The 13,831-nt window shown below is 26.8% G+C and overlaps 1 protein-coding gene across 1 annotated transcript; it reads left to right on the forward strand.

The window, feature by feature from the left end:
* Positions 1–3,470: 3,470 nt before the first annotated feature.
* On the forward strand, positions 3,471–4,866 carry LOC111306586 (Core-2/I-branching beta-1,6-N-acetylglucosaminyltransferase family protein). Its single transcript, XM_022904405.2, has 2 exons — positions 3,471–4,079; positions 4,222–4,866. The coding sequence occupies exons 1-2, from the start codon at positions 3,471–3,473 to the stop codon at positions 4,864–4,866; spliced, it is 1,254 nt and encodes a 417-aa protein (XP_022760140.2).
* Positions 4,867–13,831: the final 8,965 nt, after the last annotated feature.

Below are 13,831 nucleotides of genomic sequence, written 5' to 3' on the forward strand. Positions count from 1 at the left end.
GTACATATTAGGTCATGCATGTATTGAGCCTCACATATTGGTTGCTGCATGAAAGTCTGAAGATTTGTGGCTAATCTTGGATGATTATTAGGTTAATTACTTGTAATCTTTTTTATTTTGGCTTTAGTATGCTATTTTTCTTATTTTAGTTTTACAAATTTTATCTTTAACCAAATTTGGTAAATATCTTATCAATTAGGATTATCTTAGATTTTTCTCTATCCTAAATTTTTTTATTTCCTTAATCAAGAGTATAACTTAGGTTCTAAGGTTATTATAGTAGGCATTATAAATTTACCTTAATAATGTAATAGCCACACATCATTATAACCAGAATTGCATTCTTGCATTTTGCTTCAATTTTTATCAAAGTAGTACCTTTGCTTTGTAGTGAATTACCCAAATTCTTATCACTTTTCTTTCTTTCTCTTCTAAGAGTTACAAATCAACCCATTATTGGATTGATTGTGACATGCAAACTTATTAATCAATTAAGCCTTGGTTTATCTTCTTTTTCTTTGTTTTTGCTTACTCTTTTTGTTGAAACCCAAAACTTCACTTTATACTTCCACAATTGAGATGCATAAGATTTTGAGTATGAGAGAAAATGAAAGTGTGAGAAAAAGATATGGGTACCTTCACAAGGTGCTTTAAGGGGCTAGAGTGGCTTATGTCGATGGATCTTGGATCATGACTCATGGAGAAAAAAGAAAAAATTTATATGAAATTTTTTAGGTGAAGTTTGTGATCTTCCTCACTAAAAATAATTTAATAAAAACTAAAATCAAAAATCAAAATCAATGGATTGATAAAATTCAATGAGAAGATCAATAATATGTAAAAAAAATTATTACAAATATCATTTATAATTCAAATTTGATGAGCATTTATTCAATGGTAAAAATTCTGTCAAAACTTTTACTAAAAATACCTCTCTAAAAAATATATCAAATTTTATTAATTTTTTTTAAAATTTAGACTCTAGATCGAACAAGACCTTTCGATTTATTGGTTTTAATTTTTAATTTTAGCTTTTATTGAATCGTTTTTAGTAAGAAATTTTATGAATTTCATCTAAATCTTTCCTTGGCAATGAATATTTACTCATCGTTAACAAATTGTTAAGGATTAACAGTTGGGTGATTAGAACATACTAACTCAAAATTTAATGATTAAATTAATAAATTAATAATTATTTTAAAAACATCACCATAATTAAATAGTCAATGATGTAATTTAGTATAAATATGAATTTTGACCCTACTTTGGCAAACTGAAAGAACCTTTTTAATTCGAAGGGCTAATATTCCTTACCGGGTCACAAAATAAACTTTACAATATTTTCAATTTACCAAGATCTTAGTCTTCTTTCAATTCTTATAAAATAACAGCCAAGTACTGATCAAATGACCACATTCTTGATTGTCATACTGCAAAACTTTCTCATTTGAGAGAACTTTCCAATTTCGGAAACTTTCATGCATCTAACATAGAAGTTATATATATTTGAAATTATTAGAGATTAAATCTTACTCATTGAAAAAAAAAAATCAATCTTCTTAAACTAAATGAAATTTGAGTCTTCGCATTAGCTAACTAAAATTCCTCTTTAATTTATATATTTAGACTCTAGCAAGCTGTCCAGCTGCAATACATTGGAGCCTAAGCAATTGCACTCCATCACCGTTTCTTATGTTAGAAAAGGTTGACTTTTTCAAGTTCAAACACTTTTGCAGCTATTAAGGTTTTTGGGGGTTACCATATGTTTTTTGCTTGTTGATGAAGGCAAATTTGGTTCAATGAGCAAGTTTGAAGAGCCAATATATAATACACCAAAAACAAGATGTTGTTAGTATTTACATGGTGACCAAATTTGTATTATTATTGAAAATTACTTTATCATTGTCAACAATTTTATATATATATATATATATATATAAATGCCTCTTCATTTTTATGCCATAAATAGTAAAAATTAACATATTTAATATATATCTCACAAACACATATATTATGTATAACTTAAATGTGCTCTAGTGTAAGTCAATTTCTCTTATTCTCATATAATTAATGGATTTATTTATATTTCTTATTATCATAGTAAATTTTAAAATAAAAGTTTATATCGAATAAAATATATACTTCAACTTTCTTATATTAAAACTTTGGCTTGTAAATACAAAAATATTGTAAATGATTTTGCGAAAAAATTAAGTTTGGAATTTTTAGAAGAATTCTTTGTGAACAATAGGATTATATGGTGAAAAACAACCTTATCTTCTTTAACAATTCCACCCCTTTTAATCTTAGAATATAAATTAATAACGTGAGACTTCAAAATTTTATAGTTAACTATTAAAGTGTCTTTTTAGGAACAATAGCCATTAAAAATGAATCAAGAAATAATGGCCAATGTTGTTAGGATGAGTAATAAATAGATAAACCCAAGCCTAAGCACATGCCTAAAACAAATTAGATTTCGTTTTTCAAAGGTAAAAAATTTCTCAAGATTTTGATCCTGGGTTTTGACTAGAATTAACAAAACAAAAGGAAGAAAGATGAAGGAAGAGTGCAATGGTGGTTACTTACCAAAATCTCAGCAGTGATTCCAGTGGCCTATTTCTCTTGTCTTTTTAGCAGTTGTGCATACCATTATATATTGTATTCTATTGTTTGTTTTTTAATACAAAAACAAAACAGTTTGGTATATAATAAGTGCATTTGTGGTCTGAAATTCAGTGTTGGATGCATATAGAATAAGGTATTTCATCTATTAGGTTCTATTTCCATATCTAAACTACAAATAATAATAATAATTAAAAAAAGTTCTATACCTAAACTACTGCACCAGATAAATTTTCAAGAGTTCAACTAGCTGGTGCCAATTCTACTAGTGTATAAAACACTAAAGACCAATAAATATTAATATTTTAGGGTTTAATTATATATAATAATGAACTCTTTTCTATAAATTCAAGTTATGAGATAATCGTCACTCAATTTCATACATATTTGATACAAAATAAACATGATAAAGATATATACAATTTTCTGATTTATTATTTTTTCCATGATACTTGTGGTCTGACATTGAATAAGAAATTTTTTTCTCACCCTAAACTATGTTTAAAAAAAAGCTCTTGATTTCTAACAAAAGAGAAAACCACCAACGTGGCACAGATTTTTGAATACTATGTTCCTTGTCTAAGAGAACAAAATAAGTATTTTTGTTGAATTAGCTTTGCTATTCAAAGAAGCATCAAGCTATATCGCATTTAATTATTAACAAACCGAAGAACTCTGCGCGGTTAGAGCCAACTGAAAGAAGTGAAAAACATGCAAAAAGCCTTATCTTAAGTTCTAGTTGTCCCCTTCAAAGCTTTTCTAGCCAAATTAAACTTTAAATTCCCTAATGACCAAAGAGATTATGAATTTTCCCTCATTCTCACCCACTTCTTTGCATAACTTTAATGGCCAATATTGAGAAACATATTGTTCAACCATTTTCCAAGCCTTCTACTATCCAAATGATGCATAATCTCATCTTTCATGCTTTATCCCTTGTCATTGGTTTGTCACTCGGTATTGTAATTAGTTTACAGCTTAAAATTTTCCCACAAAATTTTCAAGCCTCCTTGATCTCTACTTCTCCATCAATACCACCAGGTTCCACTTCTCCGCTACCATCAACACCACCACCATTATCAACGCTGCGGCCGCCACCTTCTTTGTTGAATTCGCCAATAGAGCTAGTCCCATCATTTCCAACAAATGGAACATCCAACTCTAGCTGTGTTTTATTGGAAGAACCTAATAAACCTCTGATGCACGACATGAGTGACGAGGAGTTGTTACGGAGAGCATCCATGGTTGCAAGAATTCAAGAGTTTCCTCATCAGCAGTCCCCTAAGGTGGCTTTCATGTTCTTGACAGCAGGGCCACTTCCCTTGGCTCCATTGTGGGAGAAGTTTTTTGAGGGTAACGAAGGCCTTTATACAATCTACGTTCACTCACATCCTGACTACAATGAAACAGTTCCTCAGACTTCAGTCTTCTACGGTAGAAGAATCCCCAGCCAGGTTTTACTTTTGGAATCAACAAAACATAGATTTATATAATAAAAAATTTTATAACGAAAATCCGCCTTTCTTTTTTTTTTTTTAATTTCAAATTGTTATTAATTCGATTATTTTCCTTTTTTTTTTTTTTTTGGGTGCTAAGGCAGTCTATTGGGGGACTGCAACAATGATAGATGCAGAGAAGCGTCTCCTGGCAAATGCACTTCTTGACGTCTCAAATCAAAGATTTGTTCTTCTATCAGACTCATGCATTCCATTGTTTAACTTCAAAAAAACCTGTGACTACCTCATCAACTCAAAGTTAAGCTTCTTGAGCGTATTTGATGACCCCAGAAAAGCTGGTCGCGGGCGATACAACCCCCGAATGTGGCCTGTAATTAACATCACCCATTGGCGAAAAGGGTCTCAATGGTTCGAATTGCACCGTGACATTGCCCTACACATTGTTTCTGATAAAAAGTATTATTCAGTTTTCAAACAATACTGTCAGCCACCTTGCTACAACGATGAACATTACATCCCTACATTAGTAAACATGTTCTATGGGGAGTTAAACTCAAATCGGAGCATTACTTGGGTGGATTGGTCGAGAGGAGGCACTCATCCAAGGAAATTCGGATGGCCTGATATCACAGATGAGCTTTTGAATCAAATTCGATATGGATCCGAATGTATTTACAATGGCAATACAACTTCAATGTGCTTCCTATTTGCCAGAAAGTTTTCACCAATCACCTTGGAACCCTTGTTACGGATTGCCCCATTAGTGCTTGGTTTTGACCCTTGAAAAGTTTTTGCTCAAAATTGTTCAAAAAAAATGTTCAATAAAATTGCGAATGTTGACTTTGCTTTTTTTTTCTTTTTAAGATAACCAATGTTAGATTCGTATAAAATTTCAGGTACTTACAACATCCCAAAATTTGGTTAGGATCATCACTTTCAATTTCATGCATTTTTTTTAATAATACAAACAAGATATTCTCAAACTTTACTTGACCTTATTTTATTATTGGACAATTTTAAAAATGTATTTTTCACATATTTCAATCTCATAATGTTTTTCACAAGGATTAAACCTTGGTTAACAACAAAAAATAGCTTTTTCCTTACCAATTGGAGTATTAACTCTTTTGGGTATGGTCGTGGAACTTTCAATCGTTGAATTTGAGCTTTGTTTTCTAACGAGTTTGATAGACGGATGAGTAAACAACGCTATATGATTCTTAAGCATTATTGAATCGCATTTTATTTTGGTCTTTATACTTTTAAAAATTAGATATTAATTTTTATTTTTCCAATGTTGTTACCAAATAGTCGTTCTGTCTATATTTCTATTAACTCCACTGTTAAATATTTGTTGACGACACGTGTCTACCGCATGTCAACTATGTCTACAAAACTTTATTACTTTGATTTTTTAAAATTTTTATTTATCCATATTTTTCTTTTTAATTCTTTTCTTTTTCTACCCTTCCTTTCCCATTCAAGACCCCACTGACGAGAGGCACATTGCATTGGTGATGGCGGATAGTAGGCTTTGGCCCAATTGGTGTCGTAATGAGGGCTGAAGCCGAACCGGCCCTCGTGGCCACTTATTCGACAAGGGAGAACAGATTTCAGACTTCACGTCGCTTGTGAAGCCCAACCTCTTTCCCTAACTAAAGTACCTGTACCAAGTTAGCAATAGGGGTTGATCTGGCTCCAACCGTCACGAGTAGGCCTAAACTGGCTAGGAAATGAGAGGAACAAGAATGAAATAAAAAAAAAAAAAAAAAAGGACATTAAAAAAAATTTTTTTTTCAAATAATTATAATTAAAATAAAATAAAATAATTTTTTAAATTTTTTTTATAAAAATATAATCTAGATTTTAATAGATTTTATTATATATTGTAATTTCAATGAATAAATTTTAAATTTTTCTATTTTTAATAAGTTTTTTATTTTTTAAATATAATTTAAAATTTTAATATATTTTATAAAATATTATAATTTAAAATAAATGAATTTAAAATTATTTTATTTTTAATAATTTTTTTCTTTTTTAATTCTTAATATAAACTTAATCCTCTGTATACTTAACTCACTTAATAAGGATATTATGCACTTAAATTCTCTCAACCTAAATTAATTTTATATAAATATATAAAAATCAAAGTTATTGATAAAAAAGGAAATTATCTAATGTTGATGGCTTATATTATTGACAAGTGGACAATTTTAAAAAATTATCATGTATCTTTTAATAAGTTATTTACATTTATGTATTATTTAACTTAAATCACTCTCAATTAAATTCATATTAAATACAATAAAATTTTTATTGTCAATATTATAGAATAATTTTGTGACCTTCTTTTCTAATTATAAATATTAAACTTTTAAATTACATTTGTATAAAAAAATTAGTTACCAATTTTTTAGCCTATGACTTATTTATTTACTCAACCATTTAAGTTTTATATATATATATATATATATAAATGTTTAATATGTATATGTACATGTATATATATATATATATTATTTTATGATTAAATCAATTAAAATTAATTTTTTATATATATAATATCAAATGAATTTCATTACCATTATTACACTAATTTCAAAATCTTTACTTTTTCATTTCTCTCAAACAAGTTAATACATATTATATTTGATTATTATAATTACCAAGCATAAATTACTCTCAATTTAAAACATTATTTTTTTATCTTGATTTGGTTCTTAAACTCATTTTAATTAATTAGTCATTCAAAAATTACATATCATTCCATAATTATTTTCAAGACTCATCCTATAAGTAAGTGTGCTTTGGGATGCTTAAGAAATAAATTGTATCATTTTAATTTTTTTTCTCATTATCTTAATATTCTTTTTGTCGTGGAGTAAAAATAGCTTAGATTCTTTTTTTTTTTCTTTGTGATATTATATAAACAGGTGGATTAGATGCATAAAATTTAATATAATTAATTTTTTTAAAAGTTTTTTATTACTTTATATTTAGTTTTGTATTATTTAGTGATTACTCTATTTTTTTCATTTGAGTGAAGCTTTTTCAAATGCATTAATTATATTTATATTCTTTTAAATTTTCAATTGACTTACCTTTAATTCTCAATAAAATATCCTAAATCTTACATGAATATATAAAAGTAAAAACCTTTGGTAGAAAAGGAAAAAGTCTAATGTAGAATTTTTATTCTTTTGACATGTAGATTATCTTAAACAATCCCTACGTGTTTTGTATTTAATAAATATACATTCTTATTTTAACAAATAATTTTTTGAAAAAATTAATTACAATTACTCACTTATAAATAACTAATATTCTTGCTTTCAATAAATAAATTACTATTTCATAAATTAAATCACTAAATTAAATTAAATTAATTAGAGAAGAAAAAATTTTCTTCTATACTATAAGTTTTCAATTGGTTACAAATTAAGACAATTTAAAGTACACCATATATATAAATATGTAATTTATTTTACAAAAATCCGATAATGAAGGCTAATATTTATTTACTTTTACATTATTTTATATTTATGAAATTATAAGTTAACCTAATTATTTAAAAAGATACACGTCAATCTTATAAATTAGGTTGTAAAATTCATAAACTTTACCATTAATATATAAAAATAATAATTCTTTAGGTACCTTAGTACATTTCAAAGATCCTTTGATAAAGGGGTATGTAAGGCTTAGATTCCAGTCAACCCATCCCTAATTCTAAAGCACAAATTGTGTTTCGCTTTTTGAATTAGTTGACTTTTTAGGGAAAGCAAACACATTACACGTGGGCCTAACATTAATTATTCAAATAAAATTTTAAGATTAATATGCAATTATCTCAAACAGTAAACAAGAGTAGGGGTTTTAGAGTGGGTTTGGATGGGAGATTTTAAGAAAGGATTTTATATGTAAATAGATTTTTAAAATTTTAAAATAAAATTCTTTTTTTTTGGTAAAATTAAAATTAAAATTGTGAAAATTTTTAAAATTTGATGAGGAATTTTGGAGTACTCATTAGGTGGAATTTATGAAGTCTTTTGTTTTTTTATATTAAGAAGTCAACATTTATTATATTTCTTTTTTATGTAACTATTAATTTTTTTTTCAATTTTAACCAAAAAACTCATTATAAAATTTATTTTAAAAAATTTTTTATACTGTTAGTTATAATTACACATTTTTACAAATCTAATGACATCCATATTATATATATTTTTTTAGTATTTTGCTTTTTATATCTCTAATATATATCATTATTTGTTTATTATAACTATTTTTTTTTATCTTATCAAGTTTCAATATTTAAAATTCTTTTTTTAAAAAGTAATTATCCAAACAATGTAATTACAAATTTTGTTATTTTAAATTGATACATTTCAAATTTCTTAAATTTCAAAATTCATCGACTACATGAACATTTATCCAAACAACAACATTTTATGACTTGGAAAATTTTTAAATGATTAATTTAAGCTACCTAAGGGAGTTTATGAGCAATTATTGGTCTAACTTTACAAAATTGTTCATCAATAACACGAAAAGGATTTAAAAATCCAAAATTATTGGTCTAACAATATTTATGTAGATAATAAGAATTTAAAAGTTTGAATAATATTTAAATAATTAACTTAAGTTATCTAGATGAGCATATGAGCAATTATTGATTAACTTTAAATTATTGTCCAAGTACAAAAGTCCTAAAAAGCTCCAAATTCACTACATGAACATTTATCTAAACAATAACATTTTAAGATTTTGAATAATTTTTAAATCATTAACTTAAGCTATGTAAAGGAACGTATGGTCAATTATTGGTTAACTTTATAACATTATCAATTATAACAAAGTTTAAAAAATTCAAAATTGTAACTACAAGAATAATATTGGTGCAAACAAGAATAACTTAAGATTTTTAACAACTTTGAAATGATTAATTTAAGTTATCTTAGTGAGCATATAAGCAATTATTAATTAACTTTACAAAATTATTCTTAGAATTAAAAGAGTTTTTTTTCCCACCCTATAAAGCTAATAAAATGTCTTAGTTTAATTCTTGCTTTGGTCGAAATAAAGCCTCCCATTTGCACTAAGAATTTATGTTCAACTTACAATAAATACAATTAAAATCCTTCCAAACCCCTTAAATATTTTTTTGACTTTGAAGCTTGGTCCAAAATAAAAGAAAATAGAACATTAATTATTAGGCTGTAAATGAATCTATGCTATGCCACATAGTAGGTCATTTTAAGCTTAGCTTGGTTAAATGTTATTAAAGTTGAGTTTTTACCTAGCTGAAGATAAATCAATGAAAAATCCTTATGTTCAAGGTCGAACCTCTTGTTTTAATTTTTCTTTGACCATTTTCAACTCAGTCATGCTAAGCCATCGTAACTAAACTAACATAGCTTAAATCATCATTTTTCTTTCTAGGTACATTCTTTTTTACTATACAAAGCATTTATATTTTTATTTCTTTTACTTTCATATAATGTTGATTTAACATATTTCCTTCTCAACATGTGAAAATGAATAAATGATATCCATAATAAGGTTAAGCAAATTAATATTATTATCATGTTAGTTTAACTAACCACTACTTTAGTACTTTTCAACTTACAAGCCTGTACACTGGCTGTTGCCTTCAACAAAAATTTAACATGGTTTGGTTTTATTTCAATAATTGTTATCTTTTGGATGTTTGATAGATAACATCATAATCAAAATATAAGAGTGATTACAATTAATTGAAAACTTTCTTAAGTAATAAGGAGAAAATTACATCAGTGTGAAGGACGATGAACTAAAAGGAGAATATGTGTTAAAGATGGGACTAGGGTCGAGTAAGAGGCAACGATATCATCAAAACAATTGTAAGTATAGCATGAAAGCAACACGATTTAAAAAAGGAAGGTGAAAAAAGGAAAAACATAAAGTCTCAACTTTTCTTGGTGTAGACGACAATAGATTTGTTGGTAATAAATGGTGTAGGGACTCATGTCATCGAAAAAATGCACAAAAGGGAAGCATTAACATAATGGTGGCTGTGATTGAGGAGAGAGAAAATGTGAATGAGAGAAAATGAGGAAGAGGATTTAAGGATTTAAAACATAAAACCATTATTGATTGAATACAAATGAAAATTTTGTCGGTATTCGTCAAAACTTTTTTTAAATTAATTTTTTTACTGACATTTATCATTGATAAAATTTTTTTCATTGATAAATCATAAAAAGTTATTATTGACAAAAAATTATATCGATAATTCATTGTTAAAGTATTTGTTAACGTATTTACAACAAAACATTTCATCCATAATCCTCATGCAAACTTTTTCATTTACTTACAAATTACTATTTGATAATAACTTTTGTTGATAATCCATCAATAATAACCATACTAATTCTTTCTTTTGTTCCATTGGTAATTATCAATGAAAATTTTTTATTGGTAAAATTTCATTGATAATAGACTTAATTTTAGTAATGAACAATCTTCATTCCTACAACAAAGAAAAAGAAATGCGAAATAAACGGACTTTAACATTTTTAACATTTAAAACACTAATAAAAATGGAGTGAGATGAGAATCGTGAATGGTTATAAGATAACACTCACATCTTAGACTCATGTGGTAAGAGACTTGATGACAAGCAATGCCATTTCAAGAGTCAAAACTTAAAGCTACCTTCTCAAAGCATGGGAGAAAAATCTAAATGTGATCAACACTATCAGGCAAGACTCATCTACAAGTGACTTCAAAACCTTGGTAAAGAGAGAGCATCAAGAAATTTACATGACGAACACACCCTCAAAGAGAGTGAGGACTTAAAGAGACAAACCTATCTCTTTTGGATCCGAAGACTTCAAAGGTTAGTTACACCAAGTTAATGATGTTATAGTGATCACCTCTACAATTCACAATCACATTATGAAAAAAGTTTCATATCGATAATGGTAGCACAATTGATGTACTTTACTACAAAGCCATGAAGACTAAGTGGCCCTTACAATTGATATCATTATCTATCTTACATATATTTTATGATAAGTGCTATACTTTAATGTCTTTTTATATGGCCATAACCAAGGATGTTCAAGAAGATATATATTAGATATAGCATGAATCTTATGAAAATAGATGATTGATCAAAATATGATTTATCACTCTAACTAATTAGGAGAAAATCTCATTGATTCTTGACAAGTATAAAATCATGAAAACCTTTGGAAAGATGGAATGAAGAATTGGAAAAAGATTCAAATTTCATTTATAGGATCAATAATTTTGGGTTTAAGAACTAATATGGTTATACGCATATAAAGTAGACACTAAGTCAAGTTTCAGGTCTAATTAAGATTTTACATGATGAAAGGATTGAATTATGCTAATAGAATGTGAACGGATAGTGTTGTCAAACCACTTTAATTATTTTTTATAATTGGTTGGTCATGACACATTACTAAATGACATTATGAATTGATTAATTGGAGTAAAGACGAATGCAAAGATGTTTGATTCATCTAATCATAATTGGTACAAATTCATATATTTTGTCAAAATGTTTAATTATCTAATAGATCATAGACATTAAAAGTAATTGAATAAAAAATTAAAATGAAGAACAAAGTTAGACTTAATTGAAAAAAAAAGTTTGGTAATTTAACAACTTAATTGACATAGTTCAATAATTCAAATAATATTTTTAAAATCATGAAATTCAAATAAAACTTAGGGTTACCCAAACTTCTTTCTATTCAAATAGTGTTTGGTCACCCTTTTATAAGCTTGATGATAAATAAGATTGAAAAGACTACCTACCATTAGTTTTGATCAAAGTCTTTCCTCTGTCAAGGATTTTATATATATACGTATATTTGAGGTTTACAAAGAATTGAAGCCTAGTCACTGAAATTAAAAATGCCACGGTTCTAGAGAAGAATATTTTTGTTTCGCATCAATTATGCACTAAAGTTTGTCTATGTATTTAAGTGTCCATGCCCTTCTTAACATGTGAGACACTTTTTATGGGATAAATCATGAGGTCCAATAGATCAAAATAAATAATACCTTTTTAAGTTAGCATGGATAATAACGCTTGGTATTAGAATTAGCTCTAAGGTATTAACATGTGAGACACCTTTTACAAGAAAATGTTCTTGTTAATGGAGTCTTAAATCTCACATCAATAATGTACTATATTTCGATTAGGTATTTAAATGTTCATATCACATTCAACCTATAAAACACTTTTCATGGAAGGAAATTATGAGACATAATAGATTAAAGTCGATAATATCTTGCATGTTGGTGTGGACCTAACATTTTACTTGTATGGATTATCATTAGAGGTTACACATTTAATAACTTGCTAAATACAAAAGTCTAATAGAGTTTAGTCAAACTAAAATGAAAATTCTAATAATATATAATTAAAATAATTTCTTTACAAATTACTATATTACACCTCCAATTATTGATAATTTTTTGACATGTGTCCAAAATAATAAGCTAAAATTGCTATACGCCCTTCTTACGATAATTACGAAAATGCTCCTCTTAATTGGTCAAAATTATTATAGTGCCCATCTAACTATAATTATGAAAATGTTTTTCTTACCATAATTGACTAACTATAATTAAAAGTAATTCTCTTACAGTATATTTGGATTGAGTGGAGGGGAAGGAAATGAAAGGAATATAAAGGAAAGTAATGGAAACAAAAAAAACTCTTTCTTTGTTTAGATAAACTTTTAATTAAAAAAAAAAAGAAAAAGATAGAAACTCAATAACTTTTGATTTCTCTTGTAATTTTCACTTTTTTAATACCTCAATTTAGGAGAAAAGGTAAGGAAAGGAAAGTTGAAAAATTTTTATTTTTATAAAAAGATATTATATCCATCTTTTTATTAATACTAAAAACCTAGTTAAAAAAACCTAACCACTTCACAATCTTCATATAATTTGTTCAAAGCCATCTCGTTTTGGTAAAATAAATTTATGTTGGACAACTATATGGTGATATGTTATTACTTTTTGTTTGGTGCAAAAAGGACATATAATTCACTAGTTTGTAATGCTTTTATGTGATTGTATTTTTTATATTTAATAGATTTCATATGAATACATCGGTAAAGTGATAGTGTGCTGAAATTTTAGCAATAGCCAAAAATTCCATCAGAGTATATTTGTAAAACACCTTTCTTTTTCACTTGATTAAAAACCACTAATATAGCAATAATTGTAAAGTTAGATAAAATAGCAAACATATAATGATTCACAAGTACTTTAATATCACATAATTATCTTTTTAGATCTAGTTACTTGACGCTTCGTAATCCTACTTTTTGTATTATGGATAATGATGTGTATAAAGCTAATAACTAGTTCTTCTATTGATATATGTCTAGATGACTATAACCTTATGTTTTAAGCAAATGATATAATTTTGTAAAAGCTTCAATGTCCATTCTAGTATTATTTACGCATTATCTATCGCTTTTAAAGATCATTGTATTTAAGTTTAACTCTCTAATATGTAGATTATCATAAGATGTTTCACCAGAAAATAGTCTATGTCGTTTTCTAACATTCATATTTAACAAAGTTACAGCAATAAAATATAACAAATGCAATAAAGTCTCCATCTAATTCAAATGCATAATAAGCAATAGAACCAATTGCATCTTCGTTCTTAGTAATAAACCAACCATAACTATTTAGAAGACAAAATATCG

This window comes from Durio zibethinus, chromosome 21 (assembly GCF_047325235.1).
Source record: "Durio zibethinus cultivar Kanyao isolate XHJ-2024 chromosome 21, ASM4732523v1, whole genome shotgun sequence".
Classification (NCBI taxonomy): domain Eukaryota; kingdom Viridiplantae; phylum Streptophyta; class Magnoliopsida; order Malvales; family Malvaceae; genus Durio; species Durio zibethinus.